The sequence below is a fragment of the Gracilinanus agilis genome, chromosome 3, assembly GCF_016433145.1.
Source record: "Gracilinanus agilis isolate LMUSP501 chromosome 3, AgileGrace, whole genome shotgun sequence".
Taxonomy (NCBI): Eukaryota; Metazoa; Chordata; class Mammalia; order Didelphimorphia; family Didelphidae; genus Gracilinanus; species Gracilinanus agilis.
In genome coordinates this window covers 374,748,783-374,770,594 of record NC_058132.1, presented here as the reverse complement: position 1 = coordinate 374,770,594, position 21,812 = coordinate 374,748,783, and the positions used below count along the sequence as shown (strand labels likewise).

At 35.4% G+C, this 21,812-nt stretch overlaps 1 protein-coding gene across 1 annotated transcript in view; it reads left to right on the top strand.

Moving 5' to 3' along the window:
• Window positions 1-2,740, top strand: part of BCLAF3 (BCLAF1 and THRAP3 family member 3) — an 83,698-nt gene extending 80,958 nt beyond the window's left edge. Inside the window, exon 13 of the mRNA XM_044670135.1 lies at window positions 2,069-2,740. Coding sequence (XP_044526070.1) covers window positions 2,069-2,098 — 30 coding nt within the window. The 3' untranslated portion in view covers window positions 2,099-2,740. The remainder of the gene's footprint in view (window positions 1-2,068) is intronic.
• Window positions 2,741-21,812: the final 19,072 nt, after the last annotated feature.

The window sequence follows — 21,812 nt, the reverse complement described above, 5'->3', positions numbered from 1 at the left end:
CATCAGTTAATGATGAAGTAAGAATAAGTTGGTCTCAACCTAGTTCTTATAAATATTACACCACAGAAATCAAGTCACCCTTATAAATATAGTATAAGTAGGGCTAGAAAGTAATTGGAACTAGACATGAAATGTCATACACTTAGACCTTTCAACATTTTTTTAAATGCTTGAATTGTTTTTTTAAAAAACACAAAATGTTAAAAATATTTTATAAAACTAGTCTTCAGGCTTGTGCTTTATTTTGAATGCTTGATAATAGTTCTTCCTTTTACCTTGAGGATACTATTTTAAACTGAAAGAAGACATGAAGTTCAAACAATCTTAAATTTTTGAAAATTATTCCTATTACTTGTTTATTTTATCACCCCAAAATTTAATTTTTAGGATTTTGGGATGCTTTCTAACTTCCCACTTGTCAAGTGTATATAGCTCTTTGTAATTATCCACTTGCCACCTTTGTAGAAAATGGATTTGGTCAGAATATAATGGTAGAACCTTATGGTAAGTATTTCATTTTTACTGTATAAGTACCCAAAGAGCCTGAAGAAATTTGGAATGGCCACTGACTGAATAGTTTTTTCCCCAGGCATGTATTTATGTTCCACACAAAACATGTCATTCTATGTGGAAGGCATAATGAAAGTTGAATATGAACCTGGAGCTGGACCATCGGTGCATACATAGTGTGTGTGTGTGTGTGTGTGTGTGTGTGTGTGTGTGTGTGTGTGTGTGTGTGTGTGTGTGTGTGTGTGTGTGTGTGTTTTCCTTCTTAGCGATGTTGAGATTCATCCCTTTCCCTTCACTAACACATCAGATTTGTATCTCTTGACTAACTGGGCACAATCCCCATTGCTACCACCACTCTCTACAGAAGTTACTATCATTTGATACAATCAATTTGATTGAAATACAGTCACTGTCTTCTAAATCTAGTTGTTATTTCTCCTTTTAAGTCTCCACTCCCCATTCCCCCCCCAGGATAATACATGTTATTTCCCTGTTTAAAGTTACTTACTACTTAATGCATTAAACCCAGATTCTTCAAATGGCTTTCTAGGTCCTCTATAACATCCTAACAAACCTTACTACTACCTAACATGGAGACTTGGCTTCCAAACTTTATCTTTCACAATCTCCAAGGGTCAGCTCAGTTTTCCTCTCCTACATGAAGTCTTCAACTGATGACTAAAGGCCAGCTGAATTTCTTCCTTTTATGAAATCCCTTTGTAGTCATTATCTGTACTACAAAATTCAGAAATTAAGTGTAGCTGACTATTTTACACATCTGTTACATAGAGGCATAGCAATTATAGTGAAGATTCAGGAAACTCAGGTTGAATCTAATTCATGCACCACTTAGGTGATCACAGGTAAATCACAATCTTGAAGCCTCAGCTGCCTCAGCTACCTCAACACTAAATGGGATAATAATGTATGTACTACTACCCACCCTACAAGGTTGTCAACTTTAAAAGCACTACATGTGGGGTTTATCACCATCATCATTATCACAGAAGAGATCAAATATATCCTTAGGGTAATGGCAGAACATTTTTAGAATAGATTTCCTAGCAGAATGGTGGCTCAAACTGTTTTTTAAAGATCTCATTATAAATTCAGCCCTTAACAAATTATGGAACCCCCACCAAACGATTTGTCTTATACTATATTTAGATTTTGTTTATTTTTTTATTTTTTTTTAAACCCTTGTACTTCGGTGTATTTTCTCATAGGTGGAAGAGTGGTAAGGGTGGGCAATGGGGGTCAAGTGACTTGCCCAGGGTCACACAGCTGGAAGTGGCTGAGGCTGGGTTTGAACCTAGGACCTCCTGTCTCTAGGCCTGACTCTCACTCCACTGAGCTACCCAGCTGCCCTAGATTTTGTTTATTAAATAATGCTTTTCCTCTTTGGTATCCACCCATGTCTTTGCAAGAATGTCAAGCTGGGTGCTTTGTTTATTATATTCATTATGAAGCTTTACAGTATAAACAAGGGTTCAAGTGAACTTAAAGCTTATATATGTTTCTAGTTTTGACTACTAGATTTCTTTTGTTTTCTCAATAGGAGTATATGGACATTGCTGCTGAAATCTAACCTACAATTTTAACAGCTGGACATGAACATTACACAAGAGGATTTCTGCTTGGTGACGTCTCTTTGTCAGGAGTTAATAGAGAATTGGAACTAATACTGTAACTTTCTTGATAAATAACTTTATTTTTCAGTAGTAGAATGCTGCAACTTTTTTACAATTAACAATTGCAGCATTCAATTTGAAAGTTGTAACCGCAGTTCTCTTGAAAAAGCCTCAAGAATCACTCGAAGGGAATTTATTTATTGATAACATTTTCTCTGAGCATGAGTTTATGGATAGAACTTATTGAGTTGTTATATCTAAAAGTTTATATGTTGAAAGTTTATTGCTTATGTAATAAAAAAAAAAAAAGAAAAAAACACAGAAAACCTTGAAGTGTTTCTGAATTGTATTGGGGGTTTGTACCTGACAAGTTTAAATTCTACATTGTAAATGCAATAGAAAAACTGGAAAACCATTTCAAACCTTAATTGTGGTAGTTGTATCTAAAAACATTTACATTTGCATAATAGGTGAATTTTCCCTTTTCAGATTTCAGAATTTCACTGGCAAAAAGATTTGTAAAATTTATATTAGATACGTTTTTTCAGAGGTACATTTGGCATATTTTTAATGCACAGCCTTTGTACATTAAAATTTAAAAGCAGGTTTATTTTTAATTGATGTGATGGTGAATGAAAAATCTAAAAATAATTTTCTGCCAGTTAGGAAGTTAACTGAGTTTAAAACAAAGTTTAAGTCTCAATACCATTTTTTCATTTTTTTTTTTTTTGTTTTGCTTCATTTTTAACTGGCTCCATGATTTCATAAATGGGTAAGGAGCTTCTTAGTGATAAATTCCTTCTGTAAATACATAGTAGCAGCTTCTCTTCCATTTGTAATTTTAGAAACTTGCCTGGGGTGCTAAATGATAATTTGCCCAAGGTGACCCAATCTATGTCAGAGACAACTTGAACCCTTATAGGTCAAGCTCTATTCATTATGCTGTTTCCTTTCCTATTTTAAATTTCCATTGCTGGTGATTGATTCTACAGAGTTAAGATTTGTAGGTGAATTAAAAATCATATCACTGTTTCTTCATTGAAGGTACAGGAACATATTTGCATTTGCTTTTAAACGAAAAGTAGTATGTTAAAAAAAAAGACATGCACTGTGTTTCAGAAATAGAATACAAGGAACATATATAAGTAAATATTTAATGCTACTACTCCTCCCCCCCCCCCCCCGGGTATGGGACAGATACCTCCATTTTTCCTTCAAATGTTACATACATGTAATATTATGACTGAGTTATGTGACAATATTTCACTTTTAACATACTTTGAAAAGTGCAAAAAAGTACAACTGACTTTCTTAATTAGGCCATTCATTGCTTTACGAAAGTTCATATGTTAGATTCTTAATTAAACACTTTAATATATTTAGTACCCCCATCTAATAAGAAGGAAATAAGCTTTTATTAAGCACCTACTAAGTACCAGGCATTGTACTAAACACTTGACAAGTATCTCATTTAATCCTTACAACCAGCATAGTGTTATTATCATTCCCATTTTATATTTGTGGAAACTGAGTCAGACAGGTTAAGTAATTTGCTTAGGGTCCCATAGGTAGTAAGTGCCTGAATTTGGATTTTAACTTGGTTCCTCCTGACTCCAGACACCACCTGTCTGCTCTACATGTTGGTTGTGATATAAGAATTAACTGTTGAGTATATTCCCAGGTAACTAATTGGACAATATCAAGACTTTAAAGGATTTCTCATAATTGGCTTTTTGCCTGTCCTTATGACGTTTACCTCTTTATGTTTGTCAAGAAGAGTCTCAGATACTTGCAAATACTTAAGAGATTGTTAATAGCCTTGCATATTTAATGTGGAAATGCATGGTATTTGCTCAGGGTTGGATTTTTGGTTTTTGGTTTTTGGTTTTTTTTGGCGATAAGCAAACTACTCTTTTTTGTTCTAGTTATATAATAAAGAAAACAATAGATTAAATATTTTTGTTTAGAAACTTTTTAATTACCTAGATGTGTTTAATTGAATAAAATCTAACCATTTCAAACTGTAACATTATTTTAAAATGCAGATGAGTAGCTAGGATTTATCTTCAGAGAACTACAATAGTATTCTATAATCTAAAACATTTGGTTTTCTTGAAAGAAAAATCTCTGGGCTTGAAAACTCTTTGTAACTTGGACCTGTCCTGCCTTTCCAGTTTTTCACTTTTCTCTGTGTACTCTATTCTGGCTATATTGGCCAACTTACCCCTCGAGCATGACACTGCTCTTTCCATCTCCATGCTTTTGCTTTGGTGACTTCCATACTGGAATACTCTGCCACTCCCATCTCTAAATTTCTTGGTTTCCCTTAAGATTTGCCTCAGATCTACCTTGTGCAGGCTTTTCCCTTTGTGTATATTCCCAAACTGCTAGTGCTTCCTTCTAAAATGATCTTCCACAGGGACATCTAGTGGCTCAGTGGATTGAGAGCCAGGCCCAGAGATGGGAGGTTCTAGGTTCAAATCTGGCCTCAGACCCTTCAGCTGTGTGACCCTGGGCAAGTCACTTAACCCCTATTGCCTAGCCCACACCACTCTTCTGTCTTGGTTGCTTCTAAGATGGAAGATAAGGGCCTAAAATTAAAAAAATAAATAAATAAAATAATTTACCTACTCTGTATATAACTTATATGTAACAGTTTTATGTGTGGTTGTGGCATTAGAAGATGAGCTCCTCAAGGTCACAAAACTATTTTACCCCCTTTGTTTTCCTACTCCTTATTGCAGTGTCTAAACATGCTAAACCTTCAAATGTTTGCTTACTGATTTAGGTCAAATGTGTGTATGGAAGTTCAGTAAAAGATTAATGTTGAGAATATTAAGAATACAGGGAATACATTCTATAAAATATGAAACTTTGTAACAACAGTTAATACCGGGCCCTGGGGAAAAAGAGCTGGAAGGAAAGGCACCCTTTGTGAATGAAGTAGCCTGAGATTCCTTCCTTGAGCTTCTTTTTCCAAATAAACTTAGTGGGTTCCCAAGCCCCAGAAGTAGATTTCTTAATTTTTAAACAATTGGGAATACCTCCTTATCTATTCTGCCAATCAGCATTAGAAGATACTGAGTGCTTATTTATATGCAAGGCTAAATGGGTTGAATAATGCTTTTATCTACTGCACTGTTTTTCATATCCCTAGAGAAGGAGTATGAAGTAATAAAGAGATTGGTCTTGAGTTGTATAGGTCTGAGTTCAAATCCTGCTTCTGATAATAGTGGTGTAAGCATGTCATCCTTTGAGCCTTGGTTTCTTCTACAGAGCAAAGAAGCAAATTTAGATTTGACATCAAGAAAATTTGCCACCATCTATACAATAGTGGATTTAGTTGGGTGGCTAATTCTGGAATGTGTTATTGAAGTTGGAGTAGATGAGGTCCTTTCCAGCTACAAGCTTGCGATTTCTTCTCTTTCCTCTACTTTTCCCCCTGAAAGTCTAAAAGAGGGGTCATGGGGAATTAAAAAGAGTGTTTAAACAAAAATAGTATTTTAAATAAAAGGTTATTTCTCCTTTCCCCCACAAAATTATTTTTATATTGCTATGAAATATTTCGATTTTGAAATGTATTAGGTGCCCTGGAATGGATGATAAACAAACAAATGAATTTATTCAACTTTGACTAGCTTAATAACGTTTCCAAACATTTTTAAGCCACTTTTTTCATTGTATTCATTTGTTCAGCATACATTTTATTCTGTGTACTACTAAATTAAAGGGTTAAAAGAGAGTAGAAAATTAAGCTTTTTGTTAACCAGAAAACAACCTTTCTTTCTTTGGAGCAATGTGATATATGGAACAATTAAATGACCAAAACAATGGCAAGATGGTTTGCACTACCCTAGACTGATAGAATATTTCTTAAGAGATTGGTATAGTTTAGAGTTGTCCAAGACTTACTTTTTTTTTAATTTTGAAAGAATTGATGGGTGTGGATTAAAGAAGGAAAGAGAATTTCAGATAAGAGAAACAGCATGAGTGTACTCAACACATCAGAAGCTAGAAAAGCATGAGGTAGAATGAAAAAAGTTGCCCATTGAAAGGTCATAATGCTTCAAACTGACTTTGAAACTTAGGAGAGATCTTAGTGGAAGAGGTGGCAGATAGGTGACCTTTCCAGGCATGGATACTGGTTTATTCAGATGAAGGATGAATAGGCCAATAAGGCAGAGGAGGACAGCTAGTGGTTGGAGCCAACTGCGTGTAAAGCAGAATGGTTCAAGGGAATGCTCGAAAGAGGTGGTTGGGAGGCACTTTATGGAGGGTCTTAAAGGTTAGCATGAATTTTATTTTGTAACCAACAAATCAGCATTTATTATCAGCATTTTGTGTCAGGTAAATATTGAGCTATGTATTGAGGTACAAAGAAAGAAAAAAGTCTTGTTTTCAAGAAGCTCACAGTCTAATGGGGATAGGTAATATGCCAGCATCTATGTACAAACAAGCTAAATAAATTGGAAGTAATCAACATAGGGAAGGTATTGGATTTAGGGAGAACAGGAAGAACTTCTAGTAGAAGGTAAAACTTTAGCTGGGACTTGGAGGAAGCCAGGGAATTCAAGAAGCAGAAATAAGGAGGGGAGAGCATTCAGTTCAATAGAGGAAATGCCCAGAGTTGGGAGATGGAGTATCTTGTTTGAAAAACATCAAAGGGGCTGTGTCACTGGATTCAAAAACATTTGTTGGGGAGTAGGGTTTGGGAAGACTGAAAAGGTAGGAAGAAGGCCATTTATGAAGGATTTGAACACCAAACAGGATTTTATATTGAATAAATATAAAATTTATTGTATGGAGACCTGAGGGAGTACATTCCAGAATGGCTGAACAAGTTATTGCATATAAATGTGATGGAATACTAATTGTGTTGTAAAAAGTTATGAAAAAGATGGTTTCAGAGTAATTTGGAATATATGAACTGATGAAGAGTGAAATGAACAGAACCAGTAGTAAATTTTATACAAAGAAAACAATATGGTAAAGAAAGACTAAAAATTTAGGCAATTCTGATTAGTATAAAAGCCAGTCATGATTCCAGAGGATTTGTGATGAAAGATACTACCCACCTAAAGAGAGATGAAAGATTGGAGCATAGAATGAGATGTATGCAGAAATGTGTTTTGTTTGACTATCCATGTTTGTGACAAGTCTTGTTTTACTTTAGTTCTCATAGGAAGTGGGTTGTGAGGGATGGCGAGAAGATAAATTTTTACTTATTTTAAAAAAGATAAAATAAAAACAAAATGTACCTTTAAAAATAATAGACATTATTTCACATATTTACCTGTACTATTTTTGTTCATGTCCTCCCATAAATCCTCTATAAGGGTTACAGACTTTTCTGTAGATCATCTGTTAATCTTTGATTTCTTTATATTCTTGTCCAATTCCTTTTCCAATCATTTATTTTTCTAGTGAGATCCCTTATAATGCCTCTTTCTGGAAATTCATATTTAATGGTAAAAATATGCAGCCTTCTTGAAGAATTCCCAGGCTGTAATTAGGAAATTATAGAGTTTAGAATTGGAAGGAAACTTTCTAATTATCCTGTCCAAGTTTTCCATTTTAAATTCAAAATAATTGTGATCCATCACACTTCTTTCCTAAATCATCAAGGAATATTTCATTTAATTTAAAAATGGTTTCAACAAGGACAGAGCCAGCCTGAGGCAAAATTGAAATAAGTGGAAGTTGATAATCTGATTAGTGTAAGTCTTAAGAAATTTTTATAGTAATATGCTATAATATGAGCCCATCAGTGCCCTAGGTAAAAACAGAAGGCATATCGAATTTACCAATTACAGATTTACCAAGGTTATCAAATTTACCAATTACAAACAACTTCAATGATCTCTAATTTCATTGGTTGAGATGCTCTACTATATTCAAATGCAACCCTTGTATAATTTAATGGATTATATTTGAGAGTTACTATGACCCAAAAAAATGCCATACAGCTGACAGTGATCCAAACTTAGAGTAGTCCTTGTATATCAGACAGAGTAATAATCTGTTACTTAGACTCTATTCACTACCTTATGAATTTAGGCGGACTTGCCAGGGACTATGTTCTAGGATTTTTGTAATGCCAGCAGAGTCACCTATATACTTTGTTGAAGTATCAATGTAGAATTTTAATGGATAGCAAAGTTGGGAGAATAGTCAATAAATTGGATGACATCAGGATTCAGAAAAGTCTATAGACTACAATTATAGCTGGAATCAAGGAAATGAGGTTTAACATGTGAAGATATCATCTTACATTTAAATTCTAAAAATACTATGCATAGTCATAGGATGAGGAAAATAAGATTTTTAAAAATTGAATTTTTATTGATTTTTTTTGCTTAAACATTTCCCACCATGTCCCTCCATCATCCTCTTCCAAAAAAAATAACCAAGAAAGATAAAAAGTTCAGCATTGTTAACCAACATATTGAATGAGTCTGACAAGAGCAAAAAACTCCCTCCCCTCCCCTCCCCACCACCTCTACAAAGAAGTGGGCAAAGATGTTTCCTCTTATTTCTATGCTAATTTCTATTCCATCTTATTTCTAGGCTAAGCTTGGTCATTATAATTTCATACCTGCTAGTTTCAGTTGTTTTGTTGTTTGTTCAATTTACATCGTGGTGGTCATTGTCTTGTTTTCTTGATTTTGCTTAGTTCACTTTGCATCATTTCATATGTCTTCCTGTGCTTCTCTATATTCACCAAATTAACAAATTCTTTACAATGCAGTAATTGCATTATGTTCCCGTACCCCAACTTGTTTAGCCATTCCTCAGTTGATGAGCATCTATTAAGAAGATAATTTTTTGGCAGTGATCTTTATGTGAAAGATCAGTATTTTTAGTTGACCTTTACCTCAAAAATGAGTTGATGGTGGTGGGTATAATGGGAAAAACATTTTATTGTTGGTTATGGAGCCATCTGTTGGTTCTGGCTCCTCTATAAAATGGGGTTGGATTTTTGAGATCACTTCTGTATTTGAAATGTTATGGTTGACACAATCTCAGAAGGCTCAAGTTAAAACATGTTACTTATTTCTTAACAGAAAAGTGATAGATTTAGAATACAGATGGAGACTTTGCTTTTGGAAATGACCAAGACAGGATTTTGTTTTGTTCAGCTATACATATTTGTAACAGTTTTGTTTTTCTTGCTTTCTCTTTTAGGGGTAAGGTAGAGAGGAGGAGAAAGAAAGAGGACCTGAAAATAAAATTTAATTTAAAAGAGAAATATTATGGTTGAGAATGTTTGAAGAACCCAAGAATAATAATAATTCACATTTATAGTGCTTTAAAAGTTTGCAAAAGCCTGTGAGATAGATACAATTATCACCTTCATTTTACATATGAAGAAACTAAGCATGAAGATTAAATGACTTGCCCTGAGGTCCCACAACTAGTCTGAGATTGGGTCTTCTGTATTTCTAAACTAGTATTCTTTTCCCTACACCAGAAGCATCAAATATACACCTCATGTGCTACATGTGGCTCATCCCATTCATGAATATGGCCCAAAGTAGAATAAAATTGCTATCTGATTTTATTTTTAAACCCTTACCTTCCATTTTAGAATCAATACTGTGCATTGGCTCTAAGACAGAAGAGTGGTAAGGGCTAGGCAATGGGAGGTTAAGTGACTTGCCCAGGATCACACAGCTAGGAAGTAGCTGAGGCTGGATTTGAATGTAGGACCTCCCATCTCTAGGCCTGGCTCTCAATCCACTGAGCCACCCATCTGCCCCACCTATCTGATTTTAATGTGTTGGTGTGTCTATTAAAAAAAAAAGTGTGTGTGTGTGTGTGTGTGTATAGTTCATGTTCTCTGAAGGTCAGAGCCACTTTCACTTCCACCAAACCTCTGGAAAGATTGGAAATGAGCTGCAAAGATAATCAGCAGGACTGGGGAGGGGGAGATCTAACTATGATTGGCAGAGTAGAGGCTCAAGAGGTTGGAACGAGCATCAGGGATCAGACTGTGTATGTTAAGGGGGCCTGCAAAAATAATGGCAAAGAAGGGACCCGAGGAGGTATTGGTGTCCACTGGCCTGACGCCCATGATCTAAACACAAGTAGTACATATTCTGGATGGCAGACAAGCCAAAGAGAGCTTCGTTTGAAGCAGCTGCCAAAGGTATTGAGCAAGCTAAGGCCCAAAACCTTGACAAAATCACTGTGTACTCAGATAATCAACTTGTCACCAAAGGAATGAACAAATGGATTAACAAATAGAAAAAAAAAATGGTTGGAAAACATGTCCACAAACCAATTCACTAAGCTGGATGAAATGACTCGGGATGTGAACGTTGACTGGAAGTATATTCCTGCTCCTTCAAAAGTCAAAAGCAATGCTGAATTAGCTAGAGAAGCTTATAAAAAGTCAGAAAACCCAGTATTTGGGAGTATTGAATTTGTTTAACTGCAATATAATCTCCAGATTTTCCCCACTTGTCTTCAAGCTGTGTTCCATAGCTAACTTTGACCATTTTCTTCATATACTTTCTCGGTTTTTTTATGCGCTACTTAAATTTCTTTAAAATAATTCAAACAAAAATGAAAGGAAGGTGGGGCAGCTGGGTAGCTCAGTGGAGTGAGAGTCAGGCCTAGAGACAGGAGGTCCTAGGTTCAAATCTGGCCTCAGACACTTCCTAGCTGTGTGACCCTGGGCAAGTCACTTGACCCCCATTGCCCACCCTTACCACTCTTCCACCTATGAGACAATATACCGAAGTACAAGGGTTTAAAAAAAAAATGAAAGGAAGGCAACCAGCAATTAGTTTTTAGTGATCGTTTACTAATTTCTTATAGTAAGAATAGTTGATATAAACTATAGTGAATAAATTCAGTTTAGGATCAGCTATTGATTAGAAACAGTGATGTGATTTTGTAGTAAGTGGTTCCAGCCATTGATAGATTTTAATAAGCTGAATCAAGTCAATTTTGAAATTTAGGATTAATTGGTAAGTTAGTGATATAGATAGAAAAATATACATATAACTGGCTATTTGTCAAAATTCCCCTTCTCTCTCCTTTTAAAATTTGTTATAAGTTAACTACATATTAACCAAAAGGAAGAGAGAGATTTCTTACCTCACCAAGATAAGATCCTCTTTTCTTTTTTTAAAATTAAGTTTATTTAATTAACTTAGAATATTTTTCCATGGCTACATCATTCATGTTCTTTCCCTCCCCTCCCATAGCCAAGGAGCAATTCCACTGGGTTTTACATGTGTCATTGATGAGATCCTCTTTTCAAAGGGGCTGTCAAAACCTTCCCTTTCAAAATAGGATAACCAAATGATGGACATATAAACTCTTTATGTAATCCAATGTTAGAATTGTCAGAAATCTTACCTTAGACACACCCTGGATCCTCCCATGTTAGGGTTAGGAGCAAAATATTGCAAATCACTTAATCCTGGAATCCCCTATACACCTACACCATGTCTCAATTTAGTTTCCCTTTCATTTATTAAATTTCCTTGATATAATCCCTGTCTTTGTTCCTCTTCCAATAATAAAAATCTTGACTTTGAATTGGTCTGCTTCATTAAAGCCGATGGTCTCAAATATATATATATATATATATAAATCAGTTTTCTAAGACAATATGCTTCCCACAAAAAACCTTATGTACTATTTCTATTTTATGCACCCATTTCTATTTGAGTTTGACACCATTGATCTATACCGTACTTGCCTCTCAACCTAAGAATATGTTCTTCTACAGTATTTCAAACGATAGATGATGTCAGTAGCACTGGTGGTCCCTCCAAAGGAAATCACAGCCTTGATAGTTTCATTAAAAAAAAAAAAATCCATCACCTTGTGGCCAGCCTGGTGATAAACTTAACATAATTAGATTGTTACTCATTAGAGTCACTGATGAGGACCTCAGTTCACTCCTTACCCCTTCCCTCTTCATATATACTGTGATGAGACATTGAAGACAGACTTTATTACCAAAAACAAAACAAAACAACAACAAAAAAAAAGATCAGAGGATGGAGCCAAACTGACAGTACCCCTGCACACACCCAAAGCATTCAAATCTAGCTTACCCCTCTTTCCTCCAACAAAGATCTAGTTAATGCATCACTCTAAATTTTGATAGGGACAAAAATAGGGCAGTGCTTTGATATCACTTCAAACTTCAGAGTCAGCTTGACATGTTGATATACTTTTTTCCCTGGCTGAATTGATCCTGGATCATGAATTATTTCTATGTTAATGTCTCTCAAATTTCTATGTCGAGGCCAAACAAAACCTGTCACAGCTCACCAGAGTTCTTGCCTTGTATTTCAAAATACCATTATATATCTCGGAAGCCCTTATAGACCCTCAAATCCAAATCTTCCTACTCTAATCTGTTCCGCAAATGAACATCGTTCTCTTAATAGCCCCAATATTCTTGCTTCATTCTCCTAGGAATCTGACCACAAGTATTTCCTTCTGTTCCACACCACTCTGCTGCCATCTGCTGTTTATTATTCCTTGGGAACATCTGCCCTTTCCATCCTTTCCTCCACATGCCTTTGTCCCCACTCTAATCCTCTAGTTTATGCTTTTTAGCTTTAAAAAAAAAAAAAATCAAAACCAGGCATTGAGAGTCTCTTCCTCGGATGTCTTCTTCCATCTGCCAACCAAGCCAAACTTCCTGGAATATCAGTTTTGTTAGGTTAATCACCCTACTTACATGATTTATTATCTTTTTCTTATTATAAAACTATATAAATTTATCACCTTTTATTTATATAAAACTATACAAATGGAATCTCCTATGGAGCAAGAGGCCAGGCAGGTTCTGCTAGCTCTATGTAATAGAAGAAAAAAGAAGAAATTTGCTTCCTCTTAGCCCATAAGTGTCCAGGCCAAACTGAAACTCAGCTCTACTATTATTATACTAATCTCTACTACATTTTCCTGAATATTGAATGAAGGAATTAATCTGTTTCCTAAAATAAAACCTCTCTTGGGAAAAGACTTTTTCACAAATTCTGACACTGTATCAAAGGAGATTAAAGTTATGAGATTACTATTACTTAAACAAACATGAAAAATACATCCAAATTAGTACTCTTACCATGGAAGGCTTATTATACTCACTCCCGTGATGTGGCTAGCGTTTTTTTTTTTTTTTTAGCTCCTTTAATAGAATTACCATAATAGCCTCAGTGATGGCAATTTCTTTTTCCTGGAAGTTCCATTTCAGTTTTGTTCTTTTAAAGTCAAGAGTCAGTAGGAGCCAAAGCAGTACCACCATCAGGAAGATTTAAGTTCAAGTGTCATCTCTGATGTGTACTGGCTGTGGAACCCTTGGCAAATCATTTAATCTCTTAGTGAATTAGGCATCTAAGAGTATACATTGCTAAGATGGAGATTTGCATTAGTAGAGGAAGTTCTTTACTGGGAGCTCTCAATACCAGTAAATTCATGCAGGTCCAAGAGAAAAGAAAGAGAAAAAAAATTGATGTGAGTATTCTTTCTATAGATATTGATTACATCTACCCACCATGCCTACTCCCCGTGGGTAAATGAATCTTGTCTAAATCCTCCCTTAGAGGAGGATCAATGGAATAGACTTGGGGTAAATGTCCTCAGCAAAATAGTGTATGATAAACCCAAAGATCCCAGCTTTTGGGACAAGAACCCACTATTTGACAAAAACTGCTGGGAAGATTGAAAAACAATATGGGAGAGATTAGGCTTAGATCAACATCTCATACCCTACACCAAGATAAACTCAGAATGCATAAATGACTTAAATATAAAGAAGGAAACTATAAGTCAATTAGGTGAACATAGAATAGTATACCTGTCAGATCTATGGGAATGGAAAGAATTTAAGACCAAGCAAGAGATAGAGAATATTACAAAATGTAAAATGAGTAATTTTGACTACACTAAATTAAAAAGGTTTTGTACAAACAAAATCAATGCAACCAAAATTAGAAGGGAAGCAACAAATTGGGAAAAAATATAACAAAAATCTCTGACAAAGGTCTAATTATTCAAATATGTAAGGAGCTAAATCAATTGTACAAAAAAGCAAGCCTTTCCCCAATTGATAAATGGGCAAGGGACACGAATAGGCAGTTTTTAGATAAAGAAATCAAAACTCAATAAACACATGAAAAAGTGTTCTAAATCTCTTATAATTAAAGATTGCAAATCAAATAAAGATGCAAATCAAAATAATTCTGAGGGACCACCTTATACCTAGCAGGTTGGCTAATATGACAGCAAAGGAAAGTGGTGAATGTTGGATGGGATGTGGCAAAATTGGGGCATTAATGCATTGCTGGTGGAGTTGTGAATTGATCCAACCATTCTGGAAGGCAATTTGGAACTATGCCCAAAGGGCTATAAAAGACTGCCTGCCCTTTGATCCATCCATACCACTGCTGGGTTTGTACCCCAAAGAGATAATAAGGAAAAATATGCATATAAAAATATTTATAGCCGTGCTCTTTGTGGTGGCAAAAAAACTGGAAAATGAGGGTATGCCCTTCATTTGGGGAACGGCTGAACAATTGTGGTATCTGTTGGTTATGGAATACTATTGTGCTCAAGGAAATAATGAACTGGAGGAATTCCATGTGAACTGGAAAGACCTCCAGGAACTGATGCAGAGTGAAAGGAGCATAGCCAGAAGAACATTATATACAGAGACTGATACACTGTGGTACAATTGAACATAATGGACTTCTCTACTAGCAGCATTGCAATGATCCAGGACAATTCTGAGGGACTTATGAGAAAGAACGTTATCCACATCCAGAGAAAGAACTGTGGGAGCAGAAACACAGAAGAAAAACAACTGCTTTATCACATGGTTTGAAGGGGATATGATTGGGGATGCAGACTCTAAGTGATCACCCTAATGCAAACATTAATAATATGGAAATAGTTCTTGATAGATGATACATGTAAAACCCAGTGGAATTGTGTGTTGGCTACAGGAGGGGTGTGGGAGGTGGGGAGAGAAAGAACATGAATCATGTAACCATGGAAAAATATTGTTAATAATTGAATTCTCCCTTAGAACCTGCACAGGGGATTCACACAATATTCTGGTGGCCTTCCCACAGGGCATTTTCAATCTGAGAGTGCCAATGCAATCAGTATATGTTGGCTTATCCCTCACTCTTGCTATATTACTTTCCAGTAATTTCTTAGATGATAATCTTTGATACCACATGATTCACCATCTACCAATCAATCAATCTATCTATCTATCTATCTATCTATCTATCTATCTATCTATCTATCTATCTATCTATCTATCTATCTATCTATCCATCTCTATCTACTATCTATCTATCTGTATGTCTGTCTATCTGTCTGGCTACTGCATTTGTTTTTGCGATAGTGAATTTGCACTGAACATAGTTGGAATGGTTTCATGGTTTTCTTCAACAGTATAGAGTTAGGTAAGAAAGCATGGACATTTAATGTTTGTTGAATTGGAATGATTAGGTTTTGTATTTTTTTTTACTGGAGAAATAATACTAGAGTGAGAAATAATGTTAGTGTATTTTGAACAATTAAGAATTATAAAATTATATGATAATATGTGGAAGGTGAGATCTCACTGTTCCTCAGTTCCACTGAATTTTGAACAGGAGAAAACTGGTTTCAATTTCAATAGAAGAAATTTAGAAGATGTTAGGAAGAACTTTTTGACTATAGGTTATGAAACACTGAAATATAGCATTATAGCCTCTCCTAGATGTTTTCTAGACAACTCTCAGACGAGAATATTTTAATCCTGCTTGTATGAATGAGATTCTTTATTTACTTTGATTCATCCTGGTTTTATGTATTCTGTACAATTTGTTTTCTTTATGCTTTTAAGTCAGTTACAAACTCCTGAGGATTTCTTGCACCATCTAATGGGCAAACTGGGGTATCATTTCTCTCTTTTTTTTTCCTGTCATATATGTATTATCACACAAAACATTTCCATATTATTAACCAAAAGACCAAATCATTTACCCAAACAAACAAGTGATCAGTCCTATGTTTTTATTTGCATTTATACTCTTACAGTTCTTTCTCTGGAGGTGGATAGCATTCTTTTTCATAAGTCCCTCAGAATTGTCTTGGATCATTGCATTGCTGAGAATAGCTAAATCTATCACAGTTGATCATTCCACAGTATTTCAGTTACTGTGTACTATGTTCTCCTGGTTCTGCTTATTTCACTCTGCATCAGTTCACTTAGATTTCTCCAGTTCTTTCTAAATTCCTCCAGTTCATCATTCCTTACAGCACATTAGTATTCCATCATTACCATACACAACAATTTGTTCAGCCATTCCCTAATTGAGGGACATCCCTTAGTTTCCAATTCTTTCTTATTTTTGTCTAATTTTATTTACTTGCCCAATTAATAATTTATTGACACTTTTTTATATGATTAATTTCTTGATATACATGCCCTCCACTGAAACCTTTCCTATAAGGACAGTGGCTAGATGGGTACTCATTTGAGGCCATCGAAGTTGATAACTTGCCTTCTCATTGTGATGTGTCTGGGTTTATTGCTTTAGTGTTTACCTGACTTCTCAATAGTCAAGTCAATTATTAAGATTTTAAATACTTGTTAATTATTTAATAATAAATCTTATTACTATTTATTAAGCATCTGCTATGTGCCAGGCATTGTGCTAAGCACTGGGAATACAAAAAGAAGCAATTTTCTGTTCTTGCCCTCAAGGAGATTAAGCTTTCCTGTGCTTCTTCTTGGATTTCTTACTGAAAAATTCACCTTTAGTTTTTTTTTACAGTTTTTTTTAAATTTTAAACCCTTAACTTCTGTGTATTGACTTATAGGTGGAAGATTGGTAAGGGTAGGCAATGGGGGTCAAGTGACTTGCTCAGGGTCACACAGCTGGGAAGTGTCTGAGGCCGGATTTGCACCTTTAGTTTTATTCAAGGGGACTTCCTCCTGACCCCTTCAGAGTCCCTCCAAGCCTTTTATGTGTACTTAGAAACAATGATAGGTCATGGATGTCACAGTATTAACTGTGCACATTAAATATTAAATAGCCTAATTTATTCCTGCTTGTATAGTCAGCTTGTATAGCCTATTGACCACCGTTTGCAAGGATCCTAATTAATATTATGATTTATCACAATAATAGTAAGTAGCACTTTAATAGTGCTTTAAGTTTTGCAAAACTCTTTACATTGATCCTCACAACAATGCTATTATTTTTTCCATTTTACAGATGAGGAAACTGAGACTGAAAACAGTTAAGTAGTAAATTGCCCAGGGTCACACAGCTGGTAAAGATTGAGGCAGAATTCTAACTCAGGTCTTTTTGGCTCAAATCCAGAATTCCATCTAGCTATCTAATTATTCATTTTACATTTAAACTCTAAGCTGGCATTTTTGAGTCAGTTACTCAACAAATATTTATAAAACTCTTACTATTTGCCAGGTACTTTGCAAAACTGAAAGAAAGATGAGAAAATAATCTTTGCTCTCACAGATTAAATTTCTAATTGGGCTGATGTGTGTGTCTATCACAGGATTTGTTTTTACTCTTCCAAACTGAGGAAGGCTACATCTATCTCTCAGGTTTCCAGGGGCTGAGACATTAACATGACTACAGTAACGTATTACAAAGATCATATACTCTTACCAGACTAGATCTATACCAGGAATGCAGTGCTGCTTCAATATTAGAAAAACTTTAAACATGATTGGCCATAGTAAGAAGAGAAAACACAAAAATCATGTTTGTATCAATAGAGACAGAAAAAAACCACTTTTGACAAAATATGACACCCTTTCCTGTTGAAAACACATAGAAATAAAAGAATTTTCTTTAAAATTATAAGTAGCACCTAAAACCAAGAGTAAGCATTATATGTGATTGAGATAAGCTAAGGTCCTTTCCCCAAAAATCAGGGATAAAGCAAGGATGTCTATTAACATCATTATTCCGTATTGAACTACAAATGCAACAGGACTCTAAAAAAAAATTTAAGTGATAAGCATAGGCAACGAAGAAACAAAATTATTACCTTTGCAGATTATATGATGCTTTACTTAGGGTATCCTATAAAGTAAATTTAAAAACTCACCAGAATATTGAAAAAATGTTAGCAAAGATACAGGATAGAAAATAAGCCTCCACGAATCATGAGCATCTTTTTATTGCCAACAAAATCCAGCAAGAAAAGATAATATGAAATTCCATTTAAAATAACTGCAGATAGTATAAAATATTTGAGAGTTTATCTGCCAAGACCCACATAGAAACTACATGAACACAATTATAAAATAGTCATTACAGAAATACACATCTAAATAATTGAAAAAATATTGTTTTTTTATAGGTAGACCAACCCATAACAAAAATGATAATACTACCTAAATTAATGTGCTTGTTCAGTGCTACACTCCTCAAACTACCAGAGGATTATTAATAGAACTAGGTAAAATAATAATAAAATTCATCTAGAAGAATAAAAGGTCAAGAATTTCAAGGAAATTAATGAAAAAAAATGGGGAGGAAGAGGGAAGAAGGACTTTGGTGTGCCTGATCTCAAACTAAACTACAATGCTGTAATCATCAAAACAATTTGATACTGTGTAAGAAATAGTAGAGGCCATATTTGAAGATGAGTCTTCCTGACAGCACTCTATCCATTGCATCACCTAGTCCAGAAGACTTAAGTTCAAATGTGACCTCTGATACTAGTTGTGTGACCTTGGGCAAGTCATTTCACCTCTGTTTGCTTTAATCCACTGGAAAAGGAAATGGCAAACAACACCAATAATGAAAAGTTGGGCATGACTGAATTTCAAAGTTTCTACCCAGTTTTGGCTTTTTTTTTTAACCAGGTCTTTATTTCATTAAAAATCCTCTACATTGTAGAGAGTCTTGAGACTGGAAGTTGCTCCACTGCTGCTGAAGTCAAAGATCTTGAGAAAAACAAAATCTTAGAAGGACAAAACAATAAGTATAATTGCCGTCATGTAGTTTTTGGAGTGGGCACTAAAATTGGAGCAAAACTTGGAAACTTTAGACAAATGTAAAATCCTTCAAGTAATCTTTCTCAGCACCTCTTGAAAAAATACTCTTCACTCCTGGCTTTCCCCTTATAACCAGCTCAGTTGTGCCCAATATATTGCACAATATAGAACAGAGGTGAAACTGTTTAAATTGCCTTGTTTCTTTTGGAAGGTGATCCGGTTTCAGCCTTTCCTGGGAAGTTTATTAGCACCTGTCAGACAGAGATTTGGGATTCCTCTTGGGACCTGAATCAAGGTAGGTTTAGGTTGGATCTAAACCAGTTTGGGGACCTGTAAGTGTAAATACAGTGGAAAATTGTGAACAATTGGCAATTGTTCTTCTGACTTCTCTCACAATGGCTTTACCTGTGTACCTGCTAGTCAGAAGATATTCCAGAGTGGCAGTGATAGCCCTGATTGGATCTTAAAATGTACTGAGGCATTTAAGGAATATGCCCATACCTGTGTACTGCCGCAGTTGTAATTAAGATCTCATCTCTCTCTCCTGCAATTTTCTACTGTCTTAATCATCATATTCCTTTTAAGGAAAGAATGTTGCAGTCTTGAAATGATGTCACTTTTTATCACAACAGCTAAGAGAGTGTGCGACTTCTATTCTCTGCTTTTCTTTCTATGATTCTTTTTCTTTTTTGTTTAAACCCTTATTTTCCTTCTTAGAATCAATATCAGATATTGGTTCCAAGGCAGAAGAGCCAGTAAAGGTGAGACAATTAGAGTTGAGTAAGTTGTCCAGAGCCCAGAGGACAAATTTGAACTCGGGACCTCCTGTCTTCAAGCCTGGCTCTTTATCCACTGAACCACCTAGCTGCCCCAAGAAATTTATTTGTTATTTAGTTGTTACTTGGTCATTTTGGCCGCTTCATGATTCTCTTCAGGGTTTTCTTGGCAAAGATGCTGGAGTGGCTTGCTATTTCTCTAGTTCATTGTACAGATGAGGAAACAGAGGCAAGCAGGGTTAGGTGACTTTCCCAGGGCCACATAGCTAGTAAGTGGCTCTAGTCAGATTTGAACTCAGGAAGAGGAGTCTTCCTGACTCCAGCCAGGGTTGGCGCTCTATCCCCTGCACTACGGAGCTGCCTCAATAATACTAGTGACTCATCATCTTTAAGACATGGATACTGAAGGTTAACAGGTACAAAAAGCATGTCCAATGTTCAACAAACATTTATTAAGCACTTATTTGCAAATGCTTCCTCTTGTGCTTTGCTTTAAAGACTAGCTATTTGGATTTTGTTTCCAGAGAACATTCATTCACTCATTCATTTAGCAAACACTGATGAATTGTTAACTACATTTAAGAAACCAGGTGCTTGATGCTAGGGGTGATGAAAAGATAAATGACATAGTCTCTGGCTCGAAGGAACTAGTTTACCAATTCGTCAGGGGATTAATGTATATACAAAACTGGAGAGAGAGGCGATAAAGGGGCTATAAGAATTTATAGTAAGGAGCCATCACTTGGGGCCATATCCAGCAAGGGAGATATAGCAAGCTCCTTGGAGGAGGTGACAGGACATAAAAGCCACCAAGCTCTCTAGTTATCTGAGAAAAACAAAGCAAGGAGACAGCAGGAGCAGGAAGAAGGTGACTTTTATTAGTCCATTCTGTTTACTTACCCCATAACCAAATCCATTTTATCAGAGGTCACTAATCAAGCTGGTAGTTTCTCTTTTCCTGACCTGGTATTGAGTGTTTGGTCTTTATATACCGTTTTTCATCTTTGCCCCAAGATGGTGGAAATGGTGAGACAAATTTGTTGAAAACAACAAAAAATTTTTATTACTTAGGATCATAAATATGATTCAGAGCTAGAGATGAGTTAGTTATTGAATTCAACCCTCTCCTGGCTTGTCCAAGGTTTTGTAGGTAATCAATAATGCAGAAATCTTAATTTAAAAAAATTAAGATTTTTTTACAATTGAACATAATGGACTTCTCTACTAGCAGCAATGCAAGGATCCAGAGCAAGGCTTAAGGACTTATGAGAAAGAAAATTAGCCCGCATTCAGAGGAATTACTGTGGGAGGAGAAACACAGAAGAAAAACAACTGCTTGAACATGTGGGCTGATGGGGATATTATTGGGGATGTTAACACTAAATGATAACTCTAGTCCAACTATCAATAATATGGAAATAGATCTTGATCAATGATACATGTAAAACCGAGTGGAATTGCGTGTCAACTAAGGGGGGTTTAGGGAGAGGGAAAGAACATGAAACATGTAACTATGGGAAAATATTCAAAATAAAAATAAAAAATATAATTAAAAAAAGAAAAAATTAAGATTTTTAAAAATCTTAATTAAAAAAATTTATTTCTTTATAATCTACAATTATTTGTACATTACTTAGCATTAGTTATGCTAAAAGATACCACTGACACCAGCAAACCTTTCTTGAAGGACCTGAGTGATGCAGTACTTCCCTTTGGGCTCACTTTCCCAGTTTACTCTGACACTGATAATTTGGGTTTCTGAGAGGCAGCTGCTGCTTCTCCTTCTCCCTAGGTTCTAGTGGTAACCTCGTAGGTAACTATATTCCTAACCTTTAAGTTCCCTGGGATGTTTTTCCTTTGAACACTCAGCCAGCAGATTCAGTAACA